Source organism: Lissotriton helveticus, chromosome 5_1, assembly GCF_964261635.1.
Source record: "Lissotriton helveticus chromosome 5_1, aLisHel1.1, whole genome shotgun sequence".
NCBI classification, from domain to species: Eukaryota; Metazoa; Chordata; class Amphibia; order Caudata; family Salamandridae; genus Lissotriton; species Lissotriton helveticus.
In genome coordinates, this window is record NC_136065.1 from 1,679,265,258 (window position 1) to 1,679,291,797 (window position 26,540).

A 26,540-nucleotide genomic window follows, 5' to 3' on the forward strand; every position below is an offset into this window, starting at 1 on the left:
CTAATTTTGTTTTAATTAGCATGTCTGTTTGTAAGGATCTCAATATTTCTGTGTGTATTTGAGTCCAATTAGATCTTTTAAAATCTGGTTTTATTAGATCATAAAGGGGTTTGACCCTTTCTGCGTAATTTGCAATATATGTTCTTCCGAAATTTAGGAAGCCTAGAATTGACTGTAGGTTTTTTAGTGTTCTAGGTGCTTGGAGTACGGCACATTTTTCTAGAAAATTGTCAGCCAGGCTTTTGCCTTCACTTGATAATTCATATCCTAAGAACAGGACTGTCAGATGGGCAATTCTGGATTTTTTAAAGTTGAATTTGTAACCCTCTGCTGCGAACCCAAGTATTATGGTGTTCACTCTCTTCAAGTGAGTCTCCAAGTCATCATCTGTTAAGTATATGTCGTCGACATATGATAATGCTTCGTCGTCATATATTTGTAGTAATTCTGTTACTCTCGCTGAGAATACTCCCGGGCTGTTCTTGTACCCCTGGGCTAACCGACAGAATTGTTTTTGAGTGCCATTTATTGAGAACGCAGACAAATATCTGCTCTCTGGTGCTATGTTTTGACAAAAGAATCCATTAGAGATGTCTAAGGTTGTTTTGTATTTTTTGCGCACTATGTTATTCATTAGTGCAGCACTATGTGAGTTTTGCACTGCAAAAGTTTTGCAACATGAGTTAAGGTGTCGGTAATCCAAAACTAGACGGTATGAATTGTCTGGTTTGGAGACCGGAAACAAAGGGTTGTTCATTTGTGAGGTGCAAGTTTCAATCACCCCCTGGTATTCTAGCTGATCTAGAATTTCTTTTACCTGTTTTTTTGCTTCTTGCTTAATTGGGTACTGCCTTTGTGCAGTAGGTTGTGATTTTAACTGGATTTTGTGAGGAGGAGAGTCCTCATCCCATCCTACGTGATTTTTATATAAAGCAGGAGCTAGAGCTACTGCCCACTTTCTAGCAAGTGTGTATTTTTTATGAATTGGGATGTGGTTTGAGAAGGCAGGCATAATTGCTTCTTCGCCATGAGGGCACTCCCTGACAAATTCTGGTGGCCAGTCTTTTTCAGCTAGAAGGATGTCATAGCCCTTGGAGAGATTATCCCAAAATAGTCCCCTTATTTTTCTAGTCTTATCTCCCTCTATACGTAATGTTATTTCGTATATTTTGTGAGGTTTGCTAACTCTGGTGTCTGCAGTTTCCACTTGAAGATATTCATTCGTGTCCACTGTCTCCAGATGATTCATAAGGACTTTGCGAGCTATGCTCACTTCTGCTGCGCTGTCTAGCATTGTCTGAGCCCATTCTCCGTTTTTCAGTTGTGTCCTCAGTATTCTCGGCATTGTTAACTACCTTGATACTGGCTACCTTCTTTTTTGGAAATTGTAATTTCTTTTTTAGCTGAGCAGGTTCCTTGTCTTTGGACTTGGTGTGCTCTTCTCTTTGTTCTGATCGTCCTCTTCTTTCCGATTTCTGCGAGGAAGTCTGAAAAGATTGAGAGGGACGTGTATCAATGTCTTGATATCTATCAGGCTTTTTTATATTATCCCTATTTCTAAGGTTATATCTTTTCCCAGAGGGGTCACTCAGGGGTGACCTGTGTCTTTGGTTCGGAGATTTTTCTCTTCGCCTTGGAGACCTGCCTCTGGACTGGAATTTCTTTTCTTTAGGATTGGATTGTTTGTTTCCATCCCAGCTCTTTTTCTGTGATGTTGAATTATTATTAAAAAATATTTTTTCAGGACTTTCAATCAGTTGTGGTTTTACTGGTATTCCACCTAAACTATCTCTACCTAGTTCCTCATAGGATTTTTCTATGATTCTGGCAATTTCAGCTGGTTGGTCTGCTATATCTGTCTCCTTTAACCTCTGGCGGATCGCCACGTTTGCTGCTTCTCCCTTTATGTTGGCTAATAATATAGCTGAGACCTGCTTGAAGTCTTTTAGTAATTTCATACCAAGAGTTAAAGCGGGTTCTGGACCATATTCGTCTTGAATTTGTTTTAGCACATCTGGTATTACCGAAATGGATGGAACACCGTGCGTTTTTGTGTAAATGGAAGCAAAGACTGTACCCCAAGTGTCACAGTCCTCAATGTGTGGTGCGATTCCCATTGGAAGACAGATAGTCAGAATCCTGTGTTTTTCTAACAGGGTGGTGTCAGGAAACACCGCCTCTATTTGGGTTATTTTCTGTGCCAACCAGAATGGTATTTGTTCCCGTTTAGCTGGTACTTTACCTAGGCAGGACTGTATGTTCTGTGGTGTAATTTTATTTGTGTTCCCCTGGTGAGGGGTCAGCTGTGGAATTTTAATTGCTGGCTGAATTGTAGAAGTCCGCATCACATACTGGACTAATTGTCTATGTATTTTTATTAATTGTTTTAGCTGTGTTAAAAGGTTTGCTGCAGACATCCCGTCGATGTCTGGATGTGGTGTGTATCCGGCTAGGACCGGCCACATTGCTCCTGGTCTACCTAAGGGACCGAGCCTGGTGATGTGATTATTATGTTTTAGGGCGCCATCAAATAAGAGCAGGTGCTCTTGAAATTTGAGTGGTACTTCCACCTCCTCGAAAGGAGTGTACGTTTCAGGAGGTTCCTCTATTTTGTAATAGTGGAAGTACTTTGTTACAGCATTTGCTGCAGGAAAATTTATCCATGAATAGTATACCTCTGTCTGCCGATATTCGTGTGCCTCAATTACGAATATGACTGTACCACCTCTAGGTGTCAGTCCATTTTCTATAAGTTTTAAAGTTATAGATTTCCTTTTAATGACCGGGATGAGTATTATATCCGGGTCTGCGTCTTGCAGTGCAGTATCAGCTGCTGCGAGTTCAGTTGCTAATCTAACTGCCTCTCTTTCATCATCACTGTCTACCATTTTACCGACAGGATGGTTACTTTGTTTGTTTGTAGATCAGGTTTCTTATGGAAACAAAGATTAGATGCACAATATTTTGGAACGGTTTATCCTTCAACGTTGACTAAACCAAGTACCATACATAGGAGTTTCCTCCTGCGATGTTTGGCGGATATTACCTTTCACCCACTCCAGACGTCTTTGGAGTATTATGGGAAAAAGGGGTCTGAGTGAGAAAGCACGACTGAGTTACTTTAAATGTCTTACGTTAGTTTTATCGCCCTTTCCAAACGCGTTGGGCGCCATGTAGTGTAGTTCCTATTATCCCAATAGGCTCTGCGCATTGGAATAATACCTTCAATAGTATAGGCCTAGACCAGACGTTAACTAGGTCTACTACTGTCGATATTAGACTTAAAGTTTTGGGTTTGCCAGCTAGCTCAGAGTTCACTAGAAACTTTCTCGAATGTTCAGGAAGGAATTAACTTCCCTGATTAGACAAGAAGGGATTTAGTTTCTGACAACCATAGAACATGACAACTTTGCTCTCCCCTAATCAAGAGTGTATCTCGAGAGTCGTGTGAACAAAAGGCAGTTTATTTTACTCAGTCAGTACGTGCATTCTTAGTCTCATCAGATTGTAGAGAAAAGGAAGAGACGGGCGTGTTCAATAAAAGATGTTATTTATTGATCAGTCTCTTTTCTCGTACAAGAGAAATGGATCGATATTTTTGCAATACTTATCGTTAAGTAAAGTGCATACATTAAAAGCAGAAGTATAAAATAATACTGTAAAAACATTGATATGGTTTCTAAGCCATATGAAGGTTTAAAATGAATAAAATATATTACATACACATATACATTTGACTAAACGTACTCAACTGGTGTTTCTAGATACGCCTACCCCGTGTACCTGACCTGAGCCTAATACGTGGGCGGGAATAGAAAGTTACAGTTTAAGTTAAGTTTGTTTTTGCCAATTGACTGACTAAAGAATTCTCTGTGAGGGGTTATTCAGTTCTGTACCTGGAAGTTAGGATGAATGAGGGATGGTATCTCTCTCTCTGCTCTCGATATTCCAGGCTGCCTGCGAGGGCTACCCGGAAACGCCGGTGCTGGATTTCTCGGCAGGAGAAAGCAGCGCGTCTCGTTCTCAGCGCGTCAGGAAGGCGGGGCTGTGCCAGCGGGGTCTGCTCTGCTCTGGGCTTCGGCAAGTATGGCTGCTCCGTCTCGTCACCACCGCGTGTGTTTGCATAGGGCAATATCGGTAATATTTATACCTTTAAGGTGCCGAGATTGACGTAAGGATGGACATAGATACGTCAATAAGGATGTCATACGACCAGGTCGTTAGCACATTCTTTTGCTGAAGTTATTGGTGAAATCAAAACAATGGCCGCAGGGGTTTTTCCCAGGTTGTCATAGGTTTGATTTGTTATGAGAACTCCGTATGCCTTATCAGGGGCTGGAGGAATATCGCTTGTCTAATTAGATCGCAAGCGTTATGACCTAATCAGATAACACGTTCCTGTGCCGTAGTGTGGCTTCGTCAGATAACGGTATCTGCATCATGGGGGTTTGCTGCCTCATGGGCTGACTGCTAGTTAACTTGTTGGTTTGTTAACCAGAATAGGGTCAGGAATAGGGGGATCGATTCAGAACCTATAGGAATACATCACAGTCTCATTACCCGCTCCTACTGGTGAATAGGCACAACCACCAACCATACTACAGGCACCCAAGTGCCAGAAGAAAGCGTCCAAGAATGAGAACAAGCACGCAAAGAGCACACTAAGCCAGAAGCACACAGAAAGCAGCGCCAGTGAACCTGACTGCACAGACAGCACCCAGGAGACCTCTCCACAAAGAAGCACTGCTGAATGCAGGTAGGAGAGCAGTGCACCCACGTCTCCACCACACAGCGAAGCCCCGCAGTAGGCCCAAGACCACAAACGGTGTCCTCCCTCACACTGCCTCAAGACGGAGTCGGCCGCGACCTAAGATTGGCAAGAGAGGAGTTACACACCCCACGTGGCAGGCCGCCACAGCACCATGCGCTCCAACAAACAGCAACACGAGACCGGACGTCACGTCGCCCAGCAAGCAAGGAGCACGTCACAAAGTGACCAGTCCAGACAAGCACGCCAGAGCTAAGGCAGAAGCCGGTGCCATGACAGCGCCGCCTTGAGGTCCAAGCACAACGCCCTTGAAGAAAAGAAGAGAGTGACAGCCCTGTCACCCCGAAAACCGGATGAGCACAGGTGGGCTGAACAAACCAACAAAAGGAGAAGACCGAAGACTCACAGCAAGCCAAAAGCACACCAGACAGCCACCAAGGCGGACCGACATCCCTGGATACAGCCTCATGGGTGAACCGAATGTAAGCCGCAGCAAGCGCAAACCGCGTCTCATCCTAACGCTTCCCCAGGTGACCGTCCGTCCCCGAGCGTCGGCAGTCTAAGTAAAGCGGCATCCCTGCTCCTGTCCGCAGATGCCACGAGTGAAGATCAGCACAGAGTGTCCGTCCTCACACCGCCTCAAGATGGAGTCGGCAGTGGCCCTAAGCCAGGCAAGAGAGGATTCCCACACTCTACGTGTCAAGCCCCCACAGACAATCCACCTCAGCAAGGTGGAGGCACGTGGCTGCCAAGTCCCGCCCGCCATCCGAACTCTCCCAGCAACTCACCACCACCTGTCATTCCGAATCACGAATTGGCTGGCAACCGCCATCACACCAGCCATCAGCACATGCGTCAAACACCACTACCAGAGCACAGGTGGACTGGAGTCCTACACTGGACGACATCACCCCTTCGCAAGACCTCTGCAACTCCATCGCCTCCTACTTCCACAACAAGATCACGGACATACACAACAGCTTCAGCGCCCAACCAACGCACGCCACGACCGAACCACCGCCCCCCACCACCACCCTCCGCGCCTGGACCCCGATCAGCACCGAAGACACCGTCCGCACGATGAACTCCATCCACTCCGGATCTCCGACCGACCCCTGCCCTCACCACGTCTTCAACAAGGCCGACGCCGTCATCGCACCCCACCTGCTGGACATCATCAACACCTCCTTCGACACCGCTACCTTCCCGGAGAGCTGGAAGCACGCCGAACTCAGCGCTCTACTCAAGAAGCCATCAGTGACCCCTCCGACCTCAAGAACTACCGCCCCATTTCGCTGCTCCCGTTTCCTGCAAAAGTCATGGAGAAGACCGTCAACAAGCAGCTGGCCGCCTTCCTCGAGACGAACGGATCCCTCGACCTCTCGCAGTCTGGCTTCCGGGCCAACCACAGCACCGAGACCGCCCTGATCGCAGCTACCGACGACATCCGAGCCCTGCTCGACAACGGAGAAACAGCGGCCCTCATCCTCCTAGACCTCTCCGCGGCCTTCGACACTGTCTGCCACCGTACCCTAGTGCAGCGCCTCAGCAACGTCGGAATCCAGGAGAAGGCACTGGAATGGATCACCTTGTTCCTCGCCGGAAGGACACAGAGAGTCCGCCTCCCCCCGTTCACATCAGAAGCCACCGAAGTCATCTGCGGCGTTCCTCAAGGCTCCTCGCTCAGCCCAACCCTCTTCAACGTCTACATGAGCCCCCTCGCAGCCATCGCACGCCAACACAACCTCAACATCATCTCCTACGCCGACGACACCCAGCTGATCCTCTCCCTCACCAACGACCCCGCCACCGCCAGAGCCAACCTACACGAAGGGATGAAAGACGTAGCCGAGTGGATGATGACCAGCCGCCTGAAACTGAACTCAGACAAGACGGAAGTTCTCATCCTGGGATCCTCACCCTCCGCCTGGGAAGACTCCTGGTGGCCCCCCGCCCTAGGCAGCGCACCCAAACCAACAGACCACGCACGCAACCTGGGCTTCATCCTGGACTCCTCCCTCTCCATGACCAGACAAGTCAACGCCGTCTCCTCGTCATGCTTCAACATCCTGCGAATGCTACGTAAGATCTTCCGGTGGATCCCCACCGAGACCAGGAAGACGGTCAACCAGGCCCTCGTCACCAGCCGCCTGGACTACGGCAACTCCCTCTACGCCGGAACCACCGCCAAACTCCAGAAGAGACTCCAGCGGATCCAGAACGCCTCAGCACGACTCATCCTGGACATCCCCCGTCGCAGCCACATCTCCGGACACTTGAAAGATCTGCACTGGCTACCAGTCAACAAGAGAATCACCTTCCGTCTCCTCACCCACGCACACAAGGCCCTACACAACCAAGGCCCAGGATACCTCAACAGCCGCCTCAACTTCTACGCTCCCACACGCCAACTTCGATCGACCGGCCACGCCCTCGCCGCCGTCCCCCGCATCCGAAGAGCCACCACAGGAGGAAGGTCCTTCTCCTACCTGGCCGCCAAGACCTGGAACTCCCTCCCGAACCACCTCCGCCTGACCCAAGACCACCTAGCCTTCAGGAAACAGCTCAAGACCTGGCTGTTCGTGCAGTAGCGGACCTCCCCTCCCCTAGCGCCTTGAGACCCACCGGGTGAGTAGTGCGCTTTATAAATGCTGTGATTGATTGTGATTGACTGTTGCCTCACCAGCTGACCAAAACAAATTTCGAAGCAACCTGGGAACTTGGCCTACACTGGAACCGCGGCAGCGAGTGCAAGTCTTGGCCAAGACTCATCCACCTGTGAGAGTTGTGCATGTGACTAAGTGACGGCTCCTCAGCGGTCCTGCAGCTGCCCCCAGTCGGCACACAAGCAGCCCCCAGCGCAACCCTCCTACAGTCCCGCAGCAACCCCGACAACGGGCCTCCCCAGGCGGGAGAGCGAGAAGAGACTTTGCCCAACCAACAGGTTACTGGTCACAGCCAACAGTTCAACAGGGACAGTCGGTCCAGCAACACCTCTGTGAATTCTTACTTGGGACTCCATCCATGTTCAGGACGCAACCCACTACAAGGAACTTTTAGAGCCCACCACAGACCATAACCGACGTCAGCAAAAAGGAAGCCAGGCAAGACATCACGGCGTGTCACCGGCAGCGAACTGACGGTATGCAGCGGACGTCGCCAAGCCAGCTGTCGTGTCCTGAGCCGTTCAGGTTAAACTACGGGTGCCCGCCGACAAGGTTCTGCTGCAAACAAAGTCACCAGCCCAGGTCTGATGTCGTCCTGCCACCTGACTCTGGAGACTGATGGACCCTGCGGTAGTTAGTTAATTGTTTGTTTAGTCCCCACAGTTTGGACTAACACTTTGTTTGTTCCTCACTAAGTTTGGGAGGAATGTAATGTCCTGGGGGGCACGTTCTAGTGTTCCGCAGGAAGCTGGACTTCCAGCCACTCCCTTGAGGGCTGGACACACTACACCCACACACCCATCCATCACGGGTGTCACGAGTGACGTGCCCCGCTAATAAAAGGGCCCGGGTGCACATGCTTGTGGCCAGTTACTGCTATACCGACCCTGGTGTCCGTGTCCATCATTGCCATGATGTGGGCCTGAGGCCCAACACCACGGGGTGTAGGGGAGCTATTTTCTGAATTATACGCACTTGCGAAAATAATGCATGATAGTAGGGCGAGGATCGGTCACACATAGACTTGAGGCGTCGGATGTGGTTTATGGGCAATTATATGGACAGTATTTAGAAAGAGGCTGGAAATGAAGAGAGTTTGCAGAAATTCAGTTAACAGGGAGAGGTATTTTAAGAGCGATGGAAGGGGTCTGTTTTCTCATCTCTTCTTGCAAGGCCATTCTTGAAGGCTGTAAGGTATGATGCTGCCTGGCTGCATATATTTGTAGCTCAGACCAGTCACATTAAAGGGGCTTTTTACGTACTAATGATAAGGTCTGTCCTGCTTCTTCCATAGCGCCAATTCTGAGGAAGAGCCACCTTAATCCCCTTAGGAAGGGGCAGATAATGTATACTGTGGCTTCCTCAAGGACCTGCATCATTGAAAGACCCAAGATGGAGGGAAAGAGGAAACAGACGCGTCCAGCTGGTAGAACCGTCCTGGAAAACCATAAGGAACTGTCTTTCAAATCTGTCAACACCAGGGCTCGAGTCGGGGTACCACTTAGGTGGACGGCGTCCCCCAACTTATTTTACCAGGAGCTCGATTATTGGAGCAAATGGAGCCACACATTCACTCTTTGGCCACTCTGGGGCGAGATTGGAGCTCCTTCAGAACGCTGCTCCTGCGCTGGCTTCTCTGATGCAATCGCATCTGAGGGGTGAGAGAGGGGAGGCAATGAGTCTGATGGTGCAAGCCGCCTTTCGTGACATCACTTCCTGTCGTGACGTCAGTGTCCCCCCGCTTCTTTTTTAGGTTCACCTACGCAGCGCGCATGAGCTGCATAGGACAGAGACTTGTAGCCATCGCCACAGCTTTGGGGGCAAAAACGTGCACGCGTTGCACTGCTTGCAATGAAACGTATGCACATCTTGGCGATTTCCTTGAGGAAGCGCGCTGCACGGGAAACATCACTTACAACGCAACTTTTACCACGCAGTGCCTTTACATCGCAACCATTACAACGCAAACCATTACAACGCATTGCGCTTGGGGGCGCTCTAGGATAGGGAATAGGTTAATTTACTATCCAATAACCTTCCCTAGTGTCAATACGGGGATTGGAGTTGGAATAGTAAATTAAACTATTCACTATCCAGCGCCCAAAAGCACTATGCGTTGTACTGGTATGCGTTGTAAAAACCGCGTTGTAAAAGCATGCGATGTAAAAGCATGCGTTGCAATGTCGTACATCCGCGCTGCACCATATAGTGGCACCATGTGGTCGCACACTCCCGCCAGGGAATCGCGCTGGCCCCCTCCCCCTGCTGCCGCGCGAGGCGCGCGCTTTTAAGATGATTGCTTTCACGGCCGTGCAGCTTTACTGGCGCGCGGCCAATGCTTGTTTCATTTTTGTTGCCAGCGCGTTTTACAGAGTTAGAGTAAAGAGTCACCAAAAATGGCCCACATGAAGCATTACCATGTCACACAGAAGGGGACTAAAACATGTAAAGTGACATTGCATTTCTACAGCGTGTCCTACCCCTGACGAGGCGTGAAATGCCACACATAATAACACGTGCAATGTTTACACAAGCGTTTACAAATGGCAGTGGCAACAGTTCTTCCTGCTACGAGGCCCCATCCTCTGGGCCCTCACCCCAGCCCTCATGACTCTCGGCCATTCTGTCCCAGCCCTCGGTCCCCCTGTACGACTCTGATAATCCCTCATCCTGTGCTTGGCAGAGTCCCCTGGCGGCGGTGACGTGAACCTGGAGGCGGTGACTTGTACCTGCAGCCGCGGTGACGTGTCCCTGGCGGTGATGACGTGTACCTGGCGGTGATGACGTGTACCTGGCGGCAGTGACGTGACCTGGAGGCGGTGACGTGGTCCTACCGCGGTGACGTGTGCACCTCCTGGTTTCACTGCCACAGTTCAACCGTTTGGGGATGGGCAGCTGTAGTCACCCCCATCAAACCCCGATACACCTCTATCGTTGCCCCTGCTGAAGGACATATGAGCGAGTCGGATTACCCCCTTACCCCCTCCCCCGGCCCCTCTTTTGCCATTTCATCCGTGTGGTACTAGGCGTCTCGCGGCATTAAAAACAAAAACATCCCATTTAACAAGGCTTTCTGTCCCCATTCAGAAGTTGAAATGTGATCATATTTGGCCGCCTTGAAGCACGGCGACCAGTGATGAAATAATGAGCAAGATGGGTGAATATAGGACAGGCACACCAAAGAGGTGAAGTACATGTGGCATCTCTGCATTATTATTACTATGGTTACAGGTGAGTGTTGTATGTTACATCACCTTATAAGTATACATCATATTGTGGGTCATGCATTCCAGAATAGTGGTGGGGCAGTTATCAGTTGGATCTTGTTGTAGCAATACCTATTACCTGTACCTGCTTGAAATAAATATACTTGGACTTACTCTGATGGAACAGTCTTCATTACAATGGCGACAAGTTGGGATAAAAAGCATCTCTTAGAAGACATCGAACCCAGCTTGTTCCAGATTTCTTCACGTGGTATCAACTAAGCAAGTATTTTTTTTCATTTATTCTTGCTTAAAGAACCCAGTGAGCAGTAACATTTCAAGCAGAGCACGCTGCTCATTTCAACAAATTTGAAGTTTTGAGTCTTAAGGACATGTTATAAGGAAAATAACTTTGCACTTCGAGAAGAAAAGCATAAAGAATATGTTTTTGTCGCATCAACAATTTGTAAGTAAAGGAAGAAACTCGGAGTAGTATTTCGTGAGTAAACTATTATTTCTATTTCCGGATCTCTCGACTTACAATATTCAGCGTTAAGAGCCCTCACCCGTTGTACTTGTGTGCATCTTTTAATTGCGGTGAACATTCCATGATCACGCCCGACTCGTGATCTGCTCGTGTCTCACTTCTGCTGTCTGAAACGTGGCACTGAGGTCAAACTTGCGCGATGACGTTTTGCGCTAAGATCAAACGTGGCGGCCATCTTAAGTAGCGTATCCTAGCTACCGTCAAATGCCTAAAGTTTAACGCTGTGAGTGCGGATTAGAGTGCTGATACGAGGTCATTGCCGATCATCTCACACCGATTCGATTCATCATAACAAGAAGCATATGTGGAGTTGAGGGATCAGAACACATCAAACTCGTTTGGTAATCAATTTTCATTTTTTAACTAAGGAAAAAACGTTTAAAGATAAAGATTTGGTTTTTTGAACATGGCATCATAATCTACAGGGTTAGTTGCACCTGTACCCTTCCTTCCCCGACCTGGTGAGCCTGCTATAAAATGGATTGACTGGAAGGAATATTTTCTAAATTACCTTGCTGCACTGGAAGAAGAAAATGATGAGGTGTTTCCTCCATCTAGAAAGAAAAAGATGCTTTTGCATGATTTGTGTCCTGAAGGGATAAGGATTTACTTACAAATGGAAAAGAAGACAAGCTCTGATAGCAATTCTAATGTATTCTTAGACACTCTTGCTGACTTAGATAGGTATTACCAACCTACTGTATGTGTGGGAATAAGTTGTTATGAGTTTTTCCAGAGGAAGCAAAAGAAAGCAGAATCTATTGAAGATTATGTGTCTTCTTTAAAAAAATTATCAATTAATTGTCAATTTGAAAATCTTCACGACAGCTTTATCAGAGATCAGCTGGTGATGCACTGTAATAATTCATCTATTCAGGAGAAACTTTGGGTTTGGGGGGATTCACATTTGAATGAGATAATTGCTATTATCAAAAAAGCTGAAATGTCCAAGAGGTGCGCTCAGGTTGCTTTAAAAAATGATGATGAGAGTAATGTAGTCACTAATGTGCAAGCAAAAAAGAAACTTGATAGTAAAAAATACAATTTTCATAAACATGAAAATTATAAGGTAAAGAGAGATAATAAGAACGTATGTTACAGATGTGGTTATACTGGTCACAATGCTTTTGATAAGGTATGTCCTGACATTAATTCTAAGTGCACTTATTGTGGAATTCCTGGTCATTATGCTAAGGTATATAGAAGACGTGTTAACAAAACTCAAAAGAAACATGTAAGTTATGTCAATGAGAAAGAGGATAACAACAGTAATAATGAATTGAGTTCCGATGATGAAGAAATCCTTTGTATTTTAGATTTTGATGATATTGGTGATGTTGTCTTAAATGTTGGTACCACAAGAAAAAAGAAACCTGTATGTGACATTAGCATAGGCGAGGTGATCATCCAAATAGTTGCGGACTCTGGATCCCCTTATACTATTGTACAGAAAGCAGTTTGGGAGAAAGAGTTTGCACATATCATCAAAAAGGAATTAAAACCCTCAGATATTCATCCAGTGACATACACTGGAGAGAGAATTCCCATGGTGGGGTATGTTGAAGAACTTTTTAAGTTCAAGGACAGGTCTACCATGGGAAAACTGTATCTTGCTGAAAAATGTCCCTCCGTCCTTGGTTGGATAGATCAAGGCGAATTGGGGATTATTTTGAATCCAAAAGCCAATGATCAAGTCATGCTCATTGATGACTTGAATAAAGATTTTTTTGAGAATATAACTAAGGAATTTCCTAAAGTGTTTTCTGGTGACGTTGGGAAACTCAAAGGATTTTCCCACAAAATTATCTTGAAGAAAGACAACAAACCAATATGTCATAAGGCGAGAAACATCCCTATGAGTATTAGAGATGATGTATTGAAAGAATTAGACATTCTAGAGAAAAAAGGAATCATTGAACCAGTGGAGAGCGCCGAATGGTTGGCTCCATTGGTGATTGCGCGCAAACCTGACAACCGTCTTCGTTTGTGCATAGATTTGAGGGATCTTAATAAAAACATAGTTATAGATAAATTTCCTCTTCCAAAAATTGACGAACTTCTCTCTAAAACAAAAGGCGTGAAATGGTTCTCGACATTAGACCTGCCATCCGCTTACCATCAGGTGGAGTTACACGAGAGCAGTAGAAGTTTGACGGCTTTTATTACACCCTTGGGGTGTTACAGATTTGTAAGAATGCCGTTCGGTCTGGCTTCTGCCGCTGCCGTGTTCCAACAGTTGATGCATAAGCTATTTAAAGGGATTGATGGCATTACCTATTTTCAGGATGACATATTAATTATGGGGCATGATCTAAAAGAATATGATGAGAAAGTGAGATTAGTTCTGGAGAAATTAATGGAAAGAGGTTTGACTGCGGAGTTAAAAAAATGAAAATTTAGGATGAATTCAGTAATTTATTTGGGACATCAGGTCAGCGATAAGGGCATTTCTCCTAAGAAGGTTTTGATGGAAGCAATTGAGGGAGAACCTCCTCCTACTTCTAGGGATGATGTGAGATCCTTCTTGGGATTGACAGAGTTTTATTCGAAGTTTATTAAGAATTTTGCATCAAAAACTTTCAACTTAAGACAACTGTTAAAAGTTAAGAATGAATTTTTGTGGAATGAAGAATTAGAACTTGATTTTCATAATATAAAAACAGAACTTGCCAATGCTTTTCCGCTCCAAGCTTATGACAATTTAGCTCCTACCATCATTACAACTGATGCAAGTGACAGAGGGTTAGGAGCTGTACTCTCACAAATTAATGAACATGGCAAAGAGGTCACTATAGCTTTCGCTTCACGTTCATTGTCTCCTTCTGAGGTAAAATATTCTGTCGTAGAAAAAGAAATGTTGGCCACAGTGTGGGCTATGGTAAAATTCAGGCAATTTGTTTGGGGAACTAAATTCCTTCTATGAACTGATCACAAGCCCTTATTAAAAGTATTAACTTCTGATGGATTTATCAAAGCTACACCACGTATAGCGAAGATGAGTTTAAAGTTATTGGACTTTAACTATGAGGTTGAGTATCTTCCTGGGAGAATAATCAGGTTGCAGATTATTTAAGTAGATCACCCATTCAACAAGATTTCAATCTTAGGGAAGAAGCTGAAAATGTAAGTGTGGCTGTGATTTTTGATGATACTGAAGCCATATTTAAACTTGAGTGGGACAATGGGTTGTTACAAGATACTGATTTATCAAAAGCGAACGTTTTTATTACGAAGGGATGGCCCAGCAAAAGTGACCTTTGTGGTGATCTAAAGGCTATGTGGGAGTTACAAGACGAACTCTCAATTGATAATAATGGGTTTATCTGCAGATGTGAGAGAGTGGTTGTTCCGTCTGCTCTTAGGAGGGAAATTTTGAGAATTAATCATGAAGGCAATTTGGGTATATCCAAATTAAAATCAAGAATAAAGTTACTTTATTGGTGGCCTGGTGTAGACAGGGATGCAGAGAATTTTGTCAGGGATTGTTCCATTTGTTGTGATTCTGACAAGTCATTGAGAACTTTAAGACCTACTCCTGGATTTAGAACTCTTTCTGATAATCCATGGGAACATTTGTGCATTGATTGGCTGGGTCCTATTGAGGATACAGAGGGGAACAGCAAACATATTTTGGTAGTCATGGATGTTTTTTCAAAATGGCCTGAGATAGACATTACAGAGAATTTTGATTCCAAGCACGTTATCAATTTTTTACAAAGCCTATTTATTAGAGACGGTATTCCTAAGGAAATCTTGAGTGATAATGGTCCTCAATTTTCTTCAGTTAAGTATGAAAGATTTCTTGAAAGGAATGGTATTTGCAAAAAATGCACTCCTGTATATAATCCTGCTGGTAACGGTTGTGTTGAAAGGTTTAACAGGGATATAATGGGTAGTGTCCAAGCTGCAGTAAATGTTGGTAAATATTGGGAAAATGAACTTTTAGTCACATTATGGGCTTATAGAATTACACCTACTGGAACTGGATATAGCCCCTTTAGAATCTTAAGGGGTAGAGAGCCATTCTGCAAAGACAATGTGGCATGGAGTGTTAAAAATTGCATAGCAAATGGTCTGCGGCTTCGGTGAGGTCAAATATGAGGAAAATGCATGATGCTGGAAAAATTCAGTTTGACAAAATGCACAACACTAATGATTTCACTTTACAAACAGGTGATTGAGTTAAAGTGAAGTTGCCAAACAAAGTTAAAAAAGGTTTGAGCAAATATTCTTCTCCTTTACAGGTTGTGTTGCCATATTCTAAATCAGCCAAACTAAGTGATGGTAATATTTGGCATTACAATAGAATGAGTATGTATAAGAATTCAAAAAAAGATACAAAGGATTTGGTTCCTTCATCTTCCTTTTCGTGGATGTGGGATGATGTTATGGACTCTGGTTCGAATAGTACTGAAAATGTAAGTGTTTCGTCAAATACAACTTGCACATCACCTTCTAACATGATGAGTTCTTTGTTGGAACATTCATCTTTGAATGTTAACTCTTCACAGAGAAATGCACAAAAGGTATCTAGTACAACCCGTGCAGGTAGAATCACAAAGGTTCCTGTTAAATACAGAAGTTATGTAATGTAACATCATTGTGTTAAGAGGGGAATAGAGTGTGCTATCTATTTCAATGTATTCATATTCAATTTATTTAGTAGTTGTATTTCTATTTGTGCTCGTTTGGTATTTACTTTTTTGTTAGTGATTTCACTTAGTACATTGTATCTTAAGTTTATCTTATTACTTGACTTAAAGTTTATAAAGAAGGGAGATGTGGCATCTCTGCATTATTATTACTATGGTTACAGGTGAGTGTTCTATGTTACATCACCTTATAAGTATTCTATGTTACATCATATTGTGGGTCATGCATTCCAGAATAGTGGTGGGGCAGTTATCAGTTGGACCTTGTTGTAGCAAAACCTATTACCTGTACCTGCTTGAAATAAATATACTTGGACTAACTCTGATGGAACAGTCGGTGAACAACCTTTACACCGAAACTATTACAACGCACTACCATTACAACGCGGTCATTACAACGCAAACCATTACCTCGCATTGCGCTGGGGGGCGCACTAGGATAGGGAATAAGTTTAATTTTCTATCCAACACCTTCCCTAGTGTCCACGGGGACTGGAGTTGGAATCGAAAATTATACTTACCACTATCCAGCACCTCTAAGCGCTATGCGTTGTAAAGGTTTGCGATGTAAAAACCGCGTTGTAAAGGCAGGCGTTGTAATAGCCTGCGTTGTAACGTCATACATCCGAACAGTCTTCATTACAGTACAGAATTGGAGGCTATGTTTATAGCTCAGTGCTAGAAACCTCCAATGGTTTGGGGATAGAGCCGAGCGAAAAACCCGAACTGCATGACAGGAATGTATAACTAAAGGATACTGCACAGGCACGGCCAATGAGAACACATATATTGCTTATTGTGTAACTACTTCAACAGGTGGGGATGTAGCTCAGTGGTTGAGCATTTGACTGATGCTCAAGAGGTCACTGGTTTAAATCTGGGTGTCCCCTGCAGATATTTTTACATATTTTTTACAATATTTTTTTGCAAAACTTAAACAGAAGTTCTTTGCTGTGAAAAAGATCAAATTAAAAGAACACACGCTTTTTGAATCATGTTTCCTAGAAACGACTGACAGATTCAAACATTTAACTTTTTAGTTACAAGCTAACTAAAATTAAGGCACTATGGCCCAGATGTAGGTAATTCATATTTACCGACTCTTAAATACCGAATTTTACCGATTCGGTATTTAAGAGTCGGTAAATATGAAGGGGGGAGATGTAGGTATTACAGATTCTGTAAATACCGAATCGTTAAGATTCGGTATTTACCGAATCTGTAAATACCGAATCGGTATTGCCCATTGATTCCTATGGGCCTTAAAGTCCATAGGAATCAATGGGCTTACAGAATCGGTAAATACCGAATTTTGCAAGGGTGCAGGGGGTGTCACTTTGACACCCTCTGGCACCCCAAAAATAGGCATGTGCGCCATGTGGCATGCAGACATGCCCTAAGGGCATGTCTGTCTGTCACATGGCTAGGTGTGCATGCACACATGTGCATGCACACCTGAATTCGGTATTTTAACACCCAATTGGATTGGGTGGTAAAATACCGAATTTGTAGGGCCTTTGGGACTCAGAAGAGTCCCACATACATCTGGGAATTACCGAATCGGTAAAAATACCGATTCGGTATTTTACAGATTCTGTAAATGTACCGATTCGGTAAATTTACAGAATCTGTAAAATCTGGCCCCCTACATCTCAAGATGCCAAATACCGGTCGGAAACGGCCGAATTCGGCCGTTTCCGACCGGTATTTGCCACCTACATCGGGCCCTATGTCTGCTAAGATAGAGAAACACATAAGGTGAAAGAGAGAGAGAGAGAGAGAGAGAGACGTATAGGGCGGATAGAGAGATCCCCCAAGTCAGCCTAGAGAGCTATCTCACATACTATTCTTAAGTCCCAACACAAGCTTTTAAGAGTGGATCCACCCTTTTACATCACCAAAGACAGACGTTTCTGTTTAATGTAAGACTTCTCTATTCCAATGTTTGGAAGTTTGGTAAAACCTGTAAGGTTTGCTGATTAATAAACTACTAGAAATCTAATGTAATAAACAGAAATTTAGAAAGAGGCATGCACTGGTTCCGAAAGTAAGTGGTGAGGGTCCCTGTCTACAGCAAGAGATTGTGAAATGCCCACCTTTCCCCTTTAGGTTACATTCTCCGGATCCACCTGAAAGGACAGGTTGAAAACATAGTGAAGGATGCTGCTCTGTGTGTTCAGATTAGTGACAGCAATGTGACAGTGGGAGGGTGGGTACCACAATCCATGAGCCTCCCGCAGAGCACCACTAAACTTCTGGAACATTTCCTTTGCGCCCAAATAAAATGAAAACGTAAATACCCTTCTCCCCAAGCAAGGTATTTGTTATGTCCATGATAGACCTTATGATATGGTATTTTAATCAAAAATGAGGGACAGCGGTCACCTGCAGGGCACCTTCAGTTCACAAGCTAATTTTGGGCATCTAGGGCCTTGAAATAAGGTACATTACTTTATTTTGCCTGAACACAGTGACATTTTTAGGTCGAGCCTGGGCAGCACATGAGCTGCTCTGCAAGGCATGCTGTATTGAGGTAGGGGCTTGAAGCTCTGCCCACCCTCCACCCATATCTTTCATTGGCTTGTGTCATTGTCCACTGTAAACTGTGGCTGTTCTTTTGTCGTAAGGCTTAGTAGTCCCTCCTTAGTACCGACTTGTCTCATTTTGTAACATCCCATGGTGACACCCCCCTGTTAGGTGTGTTGTTACTCGGTAGGCTTTAATTACATCCTAATGCATTATCTTCCCAAATGGCTGTGTCCTGCCAGTTGTTGCAGGCAGAACACGCTCTCTCCTAACGCTTTAAAAAGAAATTATAGCGTAAATTTGCAATGCAATAGGTCTCGCATTTGCAAGAGTTTAAGCTATTGACATTGTACATGGCAATGACTTGTATTTATGTGCACTGCTTGTAGGTTTTCAATACACATAAATAAAAGACATTGTAATTAGCAATGCCAATAGCTCTAATGCTTGCAAGTGCCAGACCTATTGCATTGCAAATGCTTGTTTAGGACTTGTGCCCTGGTCAACACGTCTGTCCATGTGTCCATTCCCACAGAACCTCTCTATGACGTCTGTCCCACTCCCGTTCTCCGGCCATGCCTATCCCGGTGTTGATGTAGGAGTCACGCCATAGCATTCAAGATCAGCGCAAGTCGTACACTGCACTCACATGTCAACCGTTCCTCTACCGCCCCCTGCTGTCACATCCGGGAGGGGGGGGGGGGGCACATCTTCTGCTCTACTTACAATTATATTTCTAAACCTTGTGCACCTGTAGGCATTTGAATATTATTCTCCAAACCTTAGAAAATGCAGAGTATCTTCAAAAAAAAACATGGAGGCGTCTTTGTAACATCGACCGTAGTATACTGGTGCGATATTTTGTGTTTATGGTATGTGGTCTCATACTACAGAAGATCTTTTAGTTACTATGCTCTTCTTAAGGTTTCCATTGAGGTTTATTTCTCTCACCCTTGAGTGGAGCCGGTGAGGATCGCCACTTTGTTCTTGTGGGGTCCATCTCTCGGCGTAGCTGCGGCGCTGCTCAAGTGCAGGGTGCCACACATTGGAGCGCGGCACACCGGCGCCCGGAGGAAGGGTACGGCTCTTGCCCACGAGCACATCATCCTTCTCTTCTGCCCCTCGAGGGTGGTAGGCTGGTCCCTGCAGTGGAGGTAAGAAAAATAGCAGGTGAGTGGCGGTGCAACATCTTTACAAGCACATGAATGGGGTTAGTATGACAGAGGGCACCACCGAGTATGTTATCCTTGGAAATCAAATGTAGACCCAGATGGTGGCCTTGGGTGAATGTCACCATCATCAGTCAGAGCTTTCACCCCTCTGACGCTACCCCCCACTGTGCCTCAAACTCATCTCAGGTGAGTGTAAGAGGGACTCGGTCCACAAGCACAATCCATCCTTCACCGCTGACATGATGTGCAGTCGATGGATGGAGGGTGTCCAGTGGTCCCAACCTTTATAACTGACCAAAGAACTCTGCACATAATTAGTTCTTACAAACAATTGTATATTTATCCTGTGTGCTTAGGAGTCTGCAGTGACTAGTAAAGTGAGGGAAACCTATGGTTTCCATGAAGAGGGAGGTGGAGGTCACCTGTGGGCGGTAGAAGATCCAGAACCGTGGGCAGGATCCGACCCAGGCGGGGACAGAAGTGATCATATTGGTCATTTATACACAGTGCACTCCACAAGCTGAACTGAGAGCTAAGCAACCTGCACAAGGGCGCTCAAGGCATCCACCTCGGACAGAACAGAAAGGAGCAACACACACAAAGTTTACAAATCTAAAAAAACGTCCTTTATACCAACGTGAATGTATAAAATAAAAATGCAACTTGTATTTTTGCTTTTCCAAAAGCAAATCTTCACGAAAAGGTCAAGCAGATATATACAACTAATATCTCAAATTGTTAATAGGCAATGTGAATCAAAAAGTGGTTTTATTTAAAATAGGAAGTAGAAAACGATGGAAAAGGAAAATAAGATGTAAAAAGAAAGTGACATTCTGACACTTGATGGGAAGAGTGAAAGGTTTCTCTGACCTCTACAAGCCTACTTACTGAGCACAGGTCCTGGCACTTTACGGCGACTGTAAAACCCTGTTCTAAGACTGCGTTTTAAAAACCTACATAACTGTTAGGATCATTCTTTAAATATATGCACATATTATGATGCCCGTATTTACATACCCACGGTAATTAAAGTAAAGCAAGATCCGCTTCATTAATGATCTTTTGAATATTCCATTCCATTCAATTTTATTTCAGTCACAGAGACCATAAAAGCACATATCACAAAACGCAATAAAATAAAATGTGTACAGTTTCATCACAAGTAATTCAAAACCAAAAATTACTCCGCATTACAATCTAACATACAAAATGAGATTATTAATTTGAGATCTTTAGACGTTTTACCCGGCAAAGGCAAATATTAATCGCATGACTTTACCTTCTTGCTCTGACTAGGCAAAGGGAGTGATGTACCAGTGTGTGCAGGACTGCAGAGAGAAGGCACGGCTCCTGTCCTGATATTACAACTCTTCGCAGACTTGCCCCACCCCCCTCGACAGGTTGATTTTTACAGATGCAAAAGGATGACGCAAACTGATTAATGGCCAACACGTGGTTCCCGTGGGTTGGCACTGAGAGTGGAAATACTATTTCGAAGTCTTTGTTTACTTTCCCTTGGCTGATGAGACAAAGCGGTGTCCCCTTGTTACTCCTTCTCCTAGCAGGGTGGTTCCACGTAGCTTCTTCGCAGTTTGGATGGACCACAGGGAAGGCACTGGGTACCCCCCAACCGCCGTAGTTCATCAAATGTGGGGTCCAAGGAGGTAACATGGGCAAGCATTGATTTATTTCCTCTTTGAATTGATTTGTATTGTTGTAAAGTTGTCACCAACGGCCAATCAGTGCTTAATTTGTAATAAAAGATGTGCCAGGGCCCTCGCCAGTAGGCCACTGCAGCTTTAATCATCCATTGCCTTGCCAGCACTGCCAACGACAATACCTATGCAGCTGCCAACCATAACACTCCTACAAGTGTGATTATTCAGACTATTCCAGGCCCCCAAAGCTATGGAAAGGTATTAGCACGCACGCGCGCTATGCTGCAGTAATTTGCGTGTAAGCGCAGCTTCGTTTTTAAAATTACCGCATTTAGTATTTTATTTCCTAAATTGCTTTTTTCCCTGCTTTTAACTCCTCTACGCTGTGCCCACACACTTGCATGTTAATTGTGCCCCCCACCGCGTTTTGAGCGGACCTGTTACCTTACATCTCTTGTGTCTGGCGCCCGGTCGCCATCTTGGGGGAGGCAAGGGTCGAGTGTGCCATTGGTTCAGCGCTCCAGCGCTGTTAATGACCACAGGTGAGCCCTACTTAAAGCTCGCTCGTGTCGCGCAGCGGTGACGCGTAGCGGTGGCGCCTGACTCGCGCCTGAGTCAAGCCAGAGTCCTGCCCGTCTGCGCCCGTCCGCGACAGGACGTGCTGGACGTGGCTGGCTCTGGCTCTCGTCTATTCAACTATTACTCCGCCGGGGTCCATCATGCGGGCGTACACACGGGACTGCCTGTTGGCCATTGGGCAGGTAAGTTGCTGTTGTACCCTTCCACCGGTACACCCATTGCGTGGCCCATACCATTGCCCTTGTAATGGGTGGGCTCTTGACTCTCCGCGTTCTCTCCCAGGGATTCTGCCTTCGGAGACCTGCCGTACTGCCGATATCCCTACTGCCCTGAAGATTTTGAACTTGAATGTGAGGTCGGTGTTGAAACACTACCAGAACATCTATGACCTCATTGAGGAGGAAGTTCCAGATATATTTGCCATGACTGAAACATGGCTACAGGATGCTGACACCGCTATCATTAATCTAGCTTGCCCACCCGGCTATTCGATGTACACCTTGAATAGGCGGGGTAGGGGTGGCGGTGTAGCCTTAGTGGTAAAATCTATCTATCCCTGTGTCTGGACTGCCCTAAGCATCTCTGGGTGTGAAAGTGCCCTGTTCAAGGTCTCCGTCAGCCCTGAGTTTACCCTGTCCGGTATGGTCGTTTATCGGCCACCCGGCAGTGATGTGGTGTTTAGGAATGCTTTCCCTGATATAGTTGGCCCTCTGGCTGCAGACTGTGCCAACTTTTCTATCATGGGAGATTTAAATCTGCATTTCGACACCCTCTCTGGCTTGACGGTACGTTCCATCTCCTCTGACTTGGAGGCCTTTCAACTCCCTCAGATGGTTTCCCAGCCTACCCATTCAGGGGGGCATATCTTGGATCCCTTGTTCACTAATCTGCCGGGGATTCAAATTACTTCTGTTTCACTGGTGGAGTGGACAGACCACTTCTTGGTATCCATCCTATGCCCTGTCTTTGCCACCCCTTCCATCTCTTCGGCTAGACGGGTTCAGAAGAGGGCTTGGAAAAAGCTTCGGTTAGAAGACTTTCATCGTCTTCTATTAGAGGAGCCGCTCGGCCCTTTGACGGATGTAGAAAAGGGGTATGACCTCTTCTGTTCTTGGATCACCAGGGCCTTGGACTCTCTGATACCTATTGTATCAACTAAAATCAATTCTCGAGAGTCGAGCCCCTGGTACGATGGCGCCCTTCGGGCTTTAAAGGGTGCCTGTAGACGGGCTGAGAGGGCTTGGAGGAAGACCTATGGGGCTGACCTAAAAGCCGCATACTCCAGGTCCGTTAAGCTATACCATCGAGCTATTTGCCGAGCCCGTGCGGCCTTCTATGCCGCTGAATTCCGGAACAGTTCTAATCCGTCGAAAGCCATCTTTAAGGCCGTTAAAGATCTTACGACGAAGCGGATCACCTCTACGACCGAAAGCTCTCTTTCCCACTGTGAATCCCTCGCATCCTACTTTTTAGGGAAGGTGCAAGCCATTTATCGGACATTTTCTGGTACAGGGCACAGTGAGGAAAGTATCAATGGGGCTCACCATCAGACTACTCTGCTTGTTTTCCCCCCCCTCACCTCGGACGGCTTTGACAAACTTGCATTGCAAGTTAAATCCGGATCCCCATCCGATCCGGTAAGGCCTGCTCTTTTTCGGGATCAGGCTTTTATGGGGCGTTCAGTTATATGCTCCCTTGTCAATCTGTCCTTGGAAACGGGAGTAGTTCCAGCTAAGTGGAAACAAGCTGTGGTGTCCCCAATTATTAAAAAGCCCACTCTGGACCCATCTAAGCCTGAAAGTTACCGCCCCATTTCGCTGCTACCCTGGCCAGCCAAGATTACTGAGGCCCACGTCAATCTGGCCCTGTCTGAGCATTTGGCACGAACCAATGCCCTCGATCCCACACAAAACGGATTCCGTGCTGGGCACAGTACGGAAACCGCGTTACTTGTGATGGTGGAACATCTCCGGGCAAGGTTGGATGCTGGTCAAACGGCGGCGCTTATTTTGTTAGACCTTAGCGCCGCCTTTGACACGGTGGACCACAGCATCCTCCTGCACCGGCTCGAGGAGACTGGTATTGGCGGTCAGGTGTTGCAATGGTTCCGCTCCTTTTTAGACGACCGCTCCTTCTGTGTTGCCATTCCTCCCTTCAAGTCCAACTACCAACCGCTGGCCATGGGGGTTCCGCAAGGGTCCTCGCTGAGTCCCACGTTGTTCAATCTCTACGTGAGACCGCTGGCTGATGTCGCTAGGCAGTGGGGCCTAACCTTGGTCTCATATGCCGACGACACACAGCTGGCGGTTACTCTCAGCGGGGACGCGGAAATTGCGGCCCCCAGGTTTCAGTCTGGACTGAAGGCGGTGGCTAGTTGGCTGACAGGCAATTGCCTTCAGCTTAATGCCACAAAGACGGAGGTGATGGTCGTCGGTAAGGGAGTGGAGCTGTGGGGCGACCAATGGTGGCCTTCAGAGCTGGGACCTACTCCGACCCCGGTGTCGGAGGTGAAAAATCTCGGGGTATGGTTGGATGCCGGCCTCTCCTTTGTAGGGCACACACAAAAGACTGCGGCCTGTTGTTTTGGACTTCTAAGGGGCTTGAGACCAGTACTCAAGTTCTTTGATGCCCCAACCAGGCAACTGGTGATCCAGGCTACTGTCATCTCTCGCCTGGATTATGCCAGTTCTCTCCTGGCTGGGGCTAACCAGGCCGAACTAACCCGTTTGCAACGGGTTCAGAATGCCGCGGCGAGAGCGATTGTTGGCCTGCCCAGATTTAGTTCTGTGGCAGGTGTCCTTCGCTCTTTACATTGGCTTCCGGTTAGGAAGCGCATTCTCTTTAAGATCTTGTGTCTTGCTTTTAAGATTCTGAGAGGTATCGGCCCGGAAATTTTGTCGAGCTGCCTTTCCTTTTATGTCCCCACCCGCAGTCTCCGTTCCCAGGGTTTGGCCCTTGCAGTGGTCCCCAGATTCAGGCTCAGCCGTATGGGAGGCCGTTCTTTCAGGGTCGTGGCTGCATCAGCATGGAACTCCCTCCCTGTTGAAATTCGTTTGATGGAGGACCTTTTGACTTTTCGGAGGGCGATAAAAACTTTCCTGTTTTAGTGGCTCTGTCTTTATTCTCTGTTGTGTTGTGTTTTGCCTTGTCCTTGCGCCGGGACGCTCCTTGGCTGGAGTATCTGTGCGCACAATAAATCACCTTAACATAACATAACATAACATATGAAAGGCTTGGGTGCCAAGGAATGAATCATTTTTAATGTATATTGTATTAATAAACAGCTGTGTTCTGCTCATCTCTAAATAACACAGACAACACCACCATGTGGCAGACTGTCAAAGTGCTGGTGCCTAGTACAGGAAACCACCGGCTCAAATTAAGCACTGCGGCCAATCAACAGTGCTGGTTGAACAAGGACTGACATAAACCTTTCTCAAGTTCAGAGATGGAATAGGGTTAGGGTTGGACTGGCAGTGGCAGCTGCTGACCTTTCAAAGTTGTGGGGTGTAATTCTTGGCTAAAATGAGGAAACCTGGCTTCTTTTTGAAGGGTTCTCTCACATTTGGCTGCGCTAAATTTATTCTCGCAATCTGACCCACTTTGTCTCACTAATTCATGGAGTCTCGCTCACTCTGGCCCACTCTGTCTCACTCAGTCCTACTCATTCTCACTCATTCTGAATTACTCAGTCTAACTGTGACTCACTAAGTCTTACACACAGTAACTCTCAGTTACACTCACTGCCATTCTCCCTCACTCCCTCACTCCCTCACATTCTCACACACACTCGCTCTTACTGTCACTCATTCTCACTCACTCTGAATCACTTCTTTACTGTCTCTCTCTCACTTTAACTCACACATATAGTCACACAGACATGCTCATAGTGCATTGATTTCATCAGCCCGGAACAGTCTCTCTGCTGGATGCAGCATGCACACTGATGCACCTGCCACAGAAACCACTATCCCTAGCTGCCTCTGGTTGTTGCTGAACTCAAAGCAGGTATGCATTTTGTCATTATTACACCAATCACTCTTGATTTAAATAAAAATGGACCATAAAACAAAGAGGGTGTAGTGTAGCTGTGGTGCCCATAAATGAGAGCCACTGCTGGTCGAGACACCTATGCATCAAAATTGAGGGCCCAGTGTCCGATGCAATAAATATTAGACCACTGTCTTAATTATTGGAAGTTATAATTATTGCCTACTGTTAGATCTGCCATCCTTAGGGTGGTCTTCCTCCAACTTTCTGCCTGCTTACCTGCATCCTTTGCTGTATCTTTCTGCTGGCCTTAGGACTCTAAGCACTTTACCACTGATAACCAGTGCTAATGTGCATGTCCTTCTTCCATACACATGGTGACGTTGGTGTATACCTGATTGGCACATTTAGTTTATTTATAAGTCCCTTGTAAAGTGGTATACCATATACACAGGGCTTGTAATCTAAATGCTACTGGTGGGCCTGCAGCACTGATTGTGCCTCCCACACAAGTTGCCTTTTCAACCCTGCCTCCGGCCTGCCATTGCAAGGCCTGTGTGTGCTGTTCACTACCACTTCTAGCTGGTATTTAAAACCACTTGGCAAGTCATAAACACCCCTTTTATTACACGTAGGTCACCTATAAGTTAGGCCCTAGGGGCATGGTGCTGTGTAGCTAAAAGGTAGGGCATGTACTTTTAAGTTGTACATGTCCTGGTAGTGACAAACAGCTAAATTAGTTTTTTACTGCTGTGAGGCCTACTCATCTCATAAGC

At 46.0% G+C, this 26,540-nt stretch overlaps 1 protein-coding gene across 1 annotated transcript in view; it reads right to left on the minus strand.

Annotated features, from left to right (window-relative positions):
- LOC144753773 (dehydrogenase/reductase SDR family member 4-like) overlaps nucleotides 1-20,896 on the minus strand; it is a 362,846-nt gene extending 341,950 nt beyond the window's left edge. Inside the window, exons 1-2 of the mRNA XM_078641349.1 lie at nucleotides 20,817-20,896; nucleotides 19,317-19,508 (exon numbers count right to left, since the gene is read on the minus strand). Coding sequence (XP_078497475.1) covers nucleotides 19,317-19,471 — 155 coding nt within the window. The 5' untranslated portion in view covers nucleotides 19,472-19,508; nucleotides 20,817-20,896. The remainder of the gene's footprint in view (nucleotides 1-19,316; nucleotides 19,509-20,816) is intronic.
- Between the last annotated feature and the right edge of the window lie 5,644 nt (nucleotides 20,897-26,540).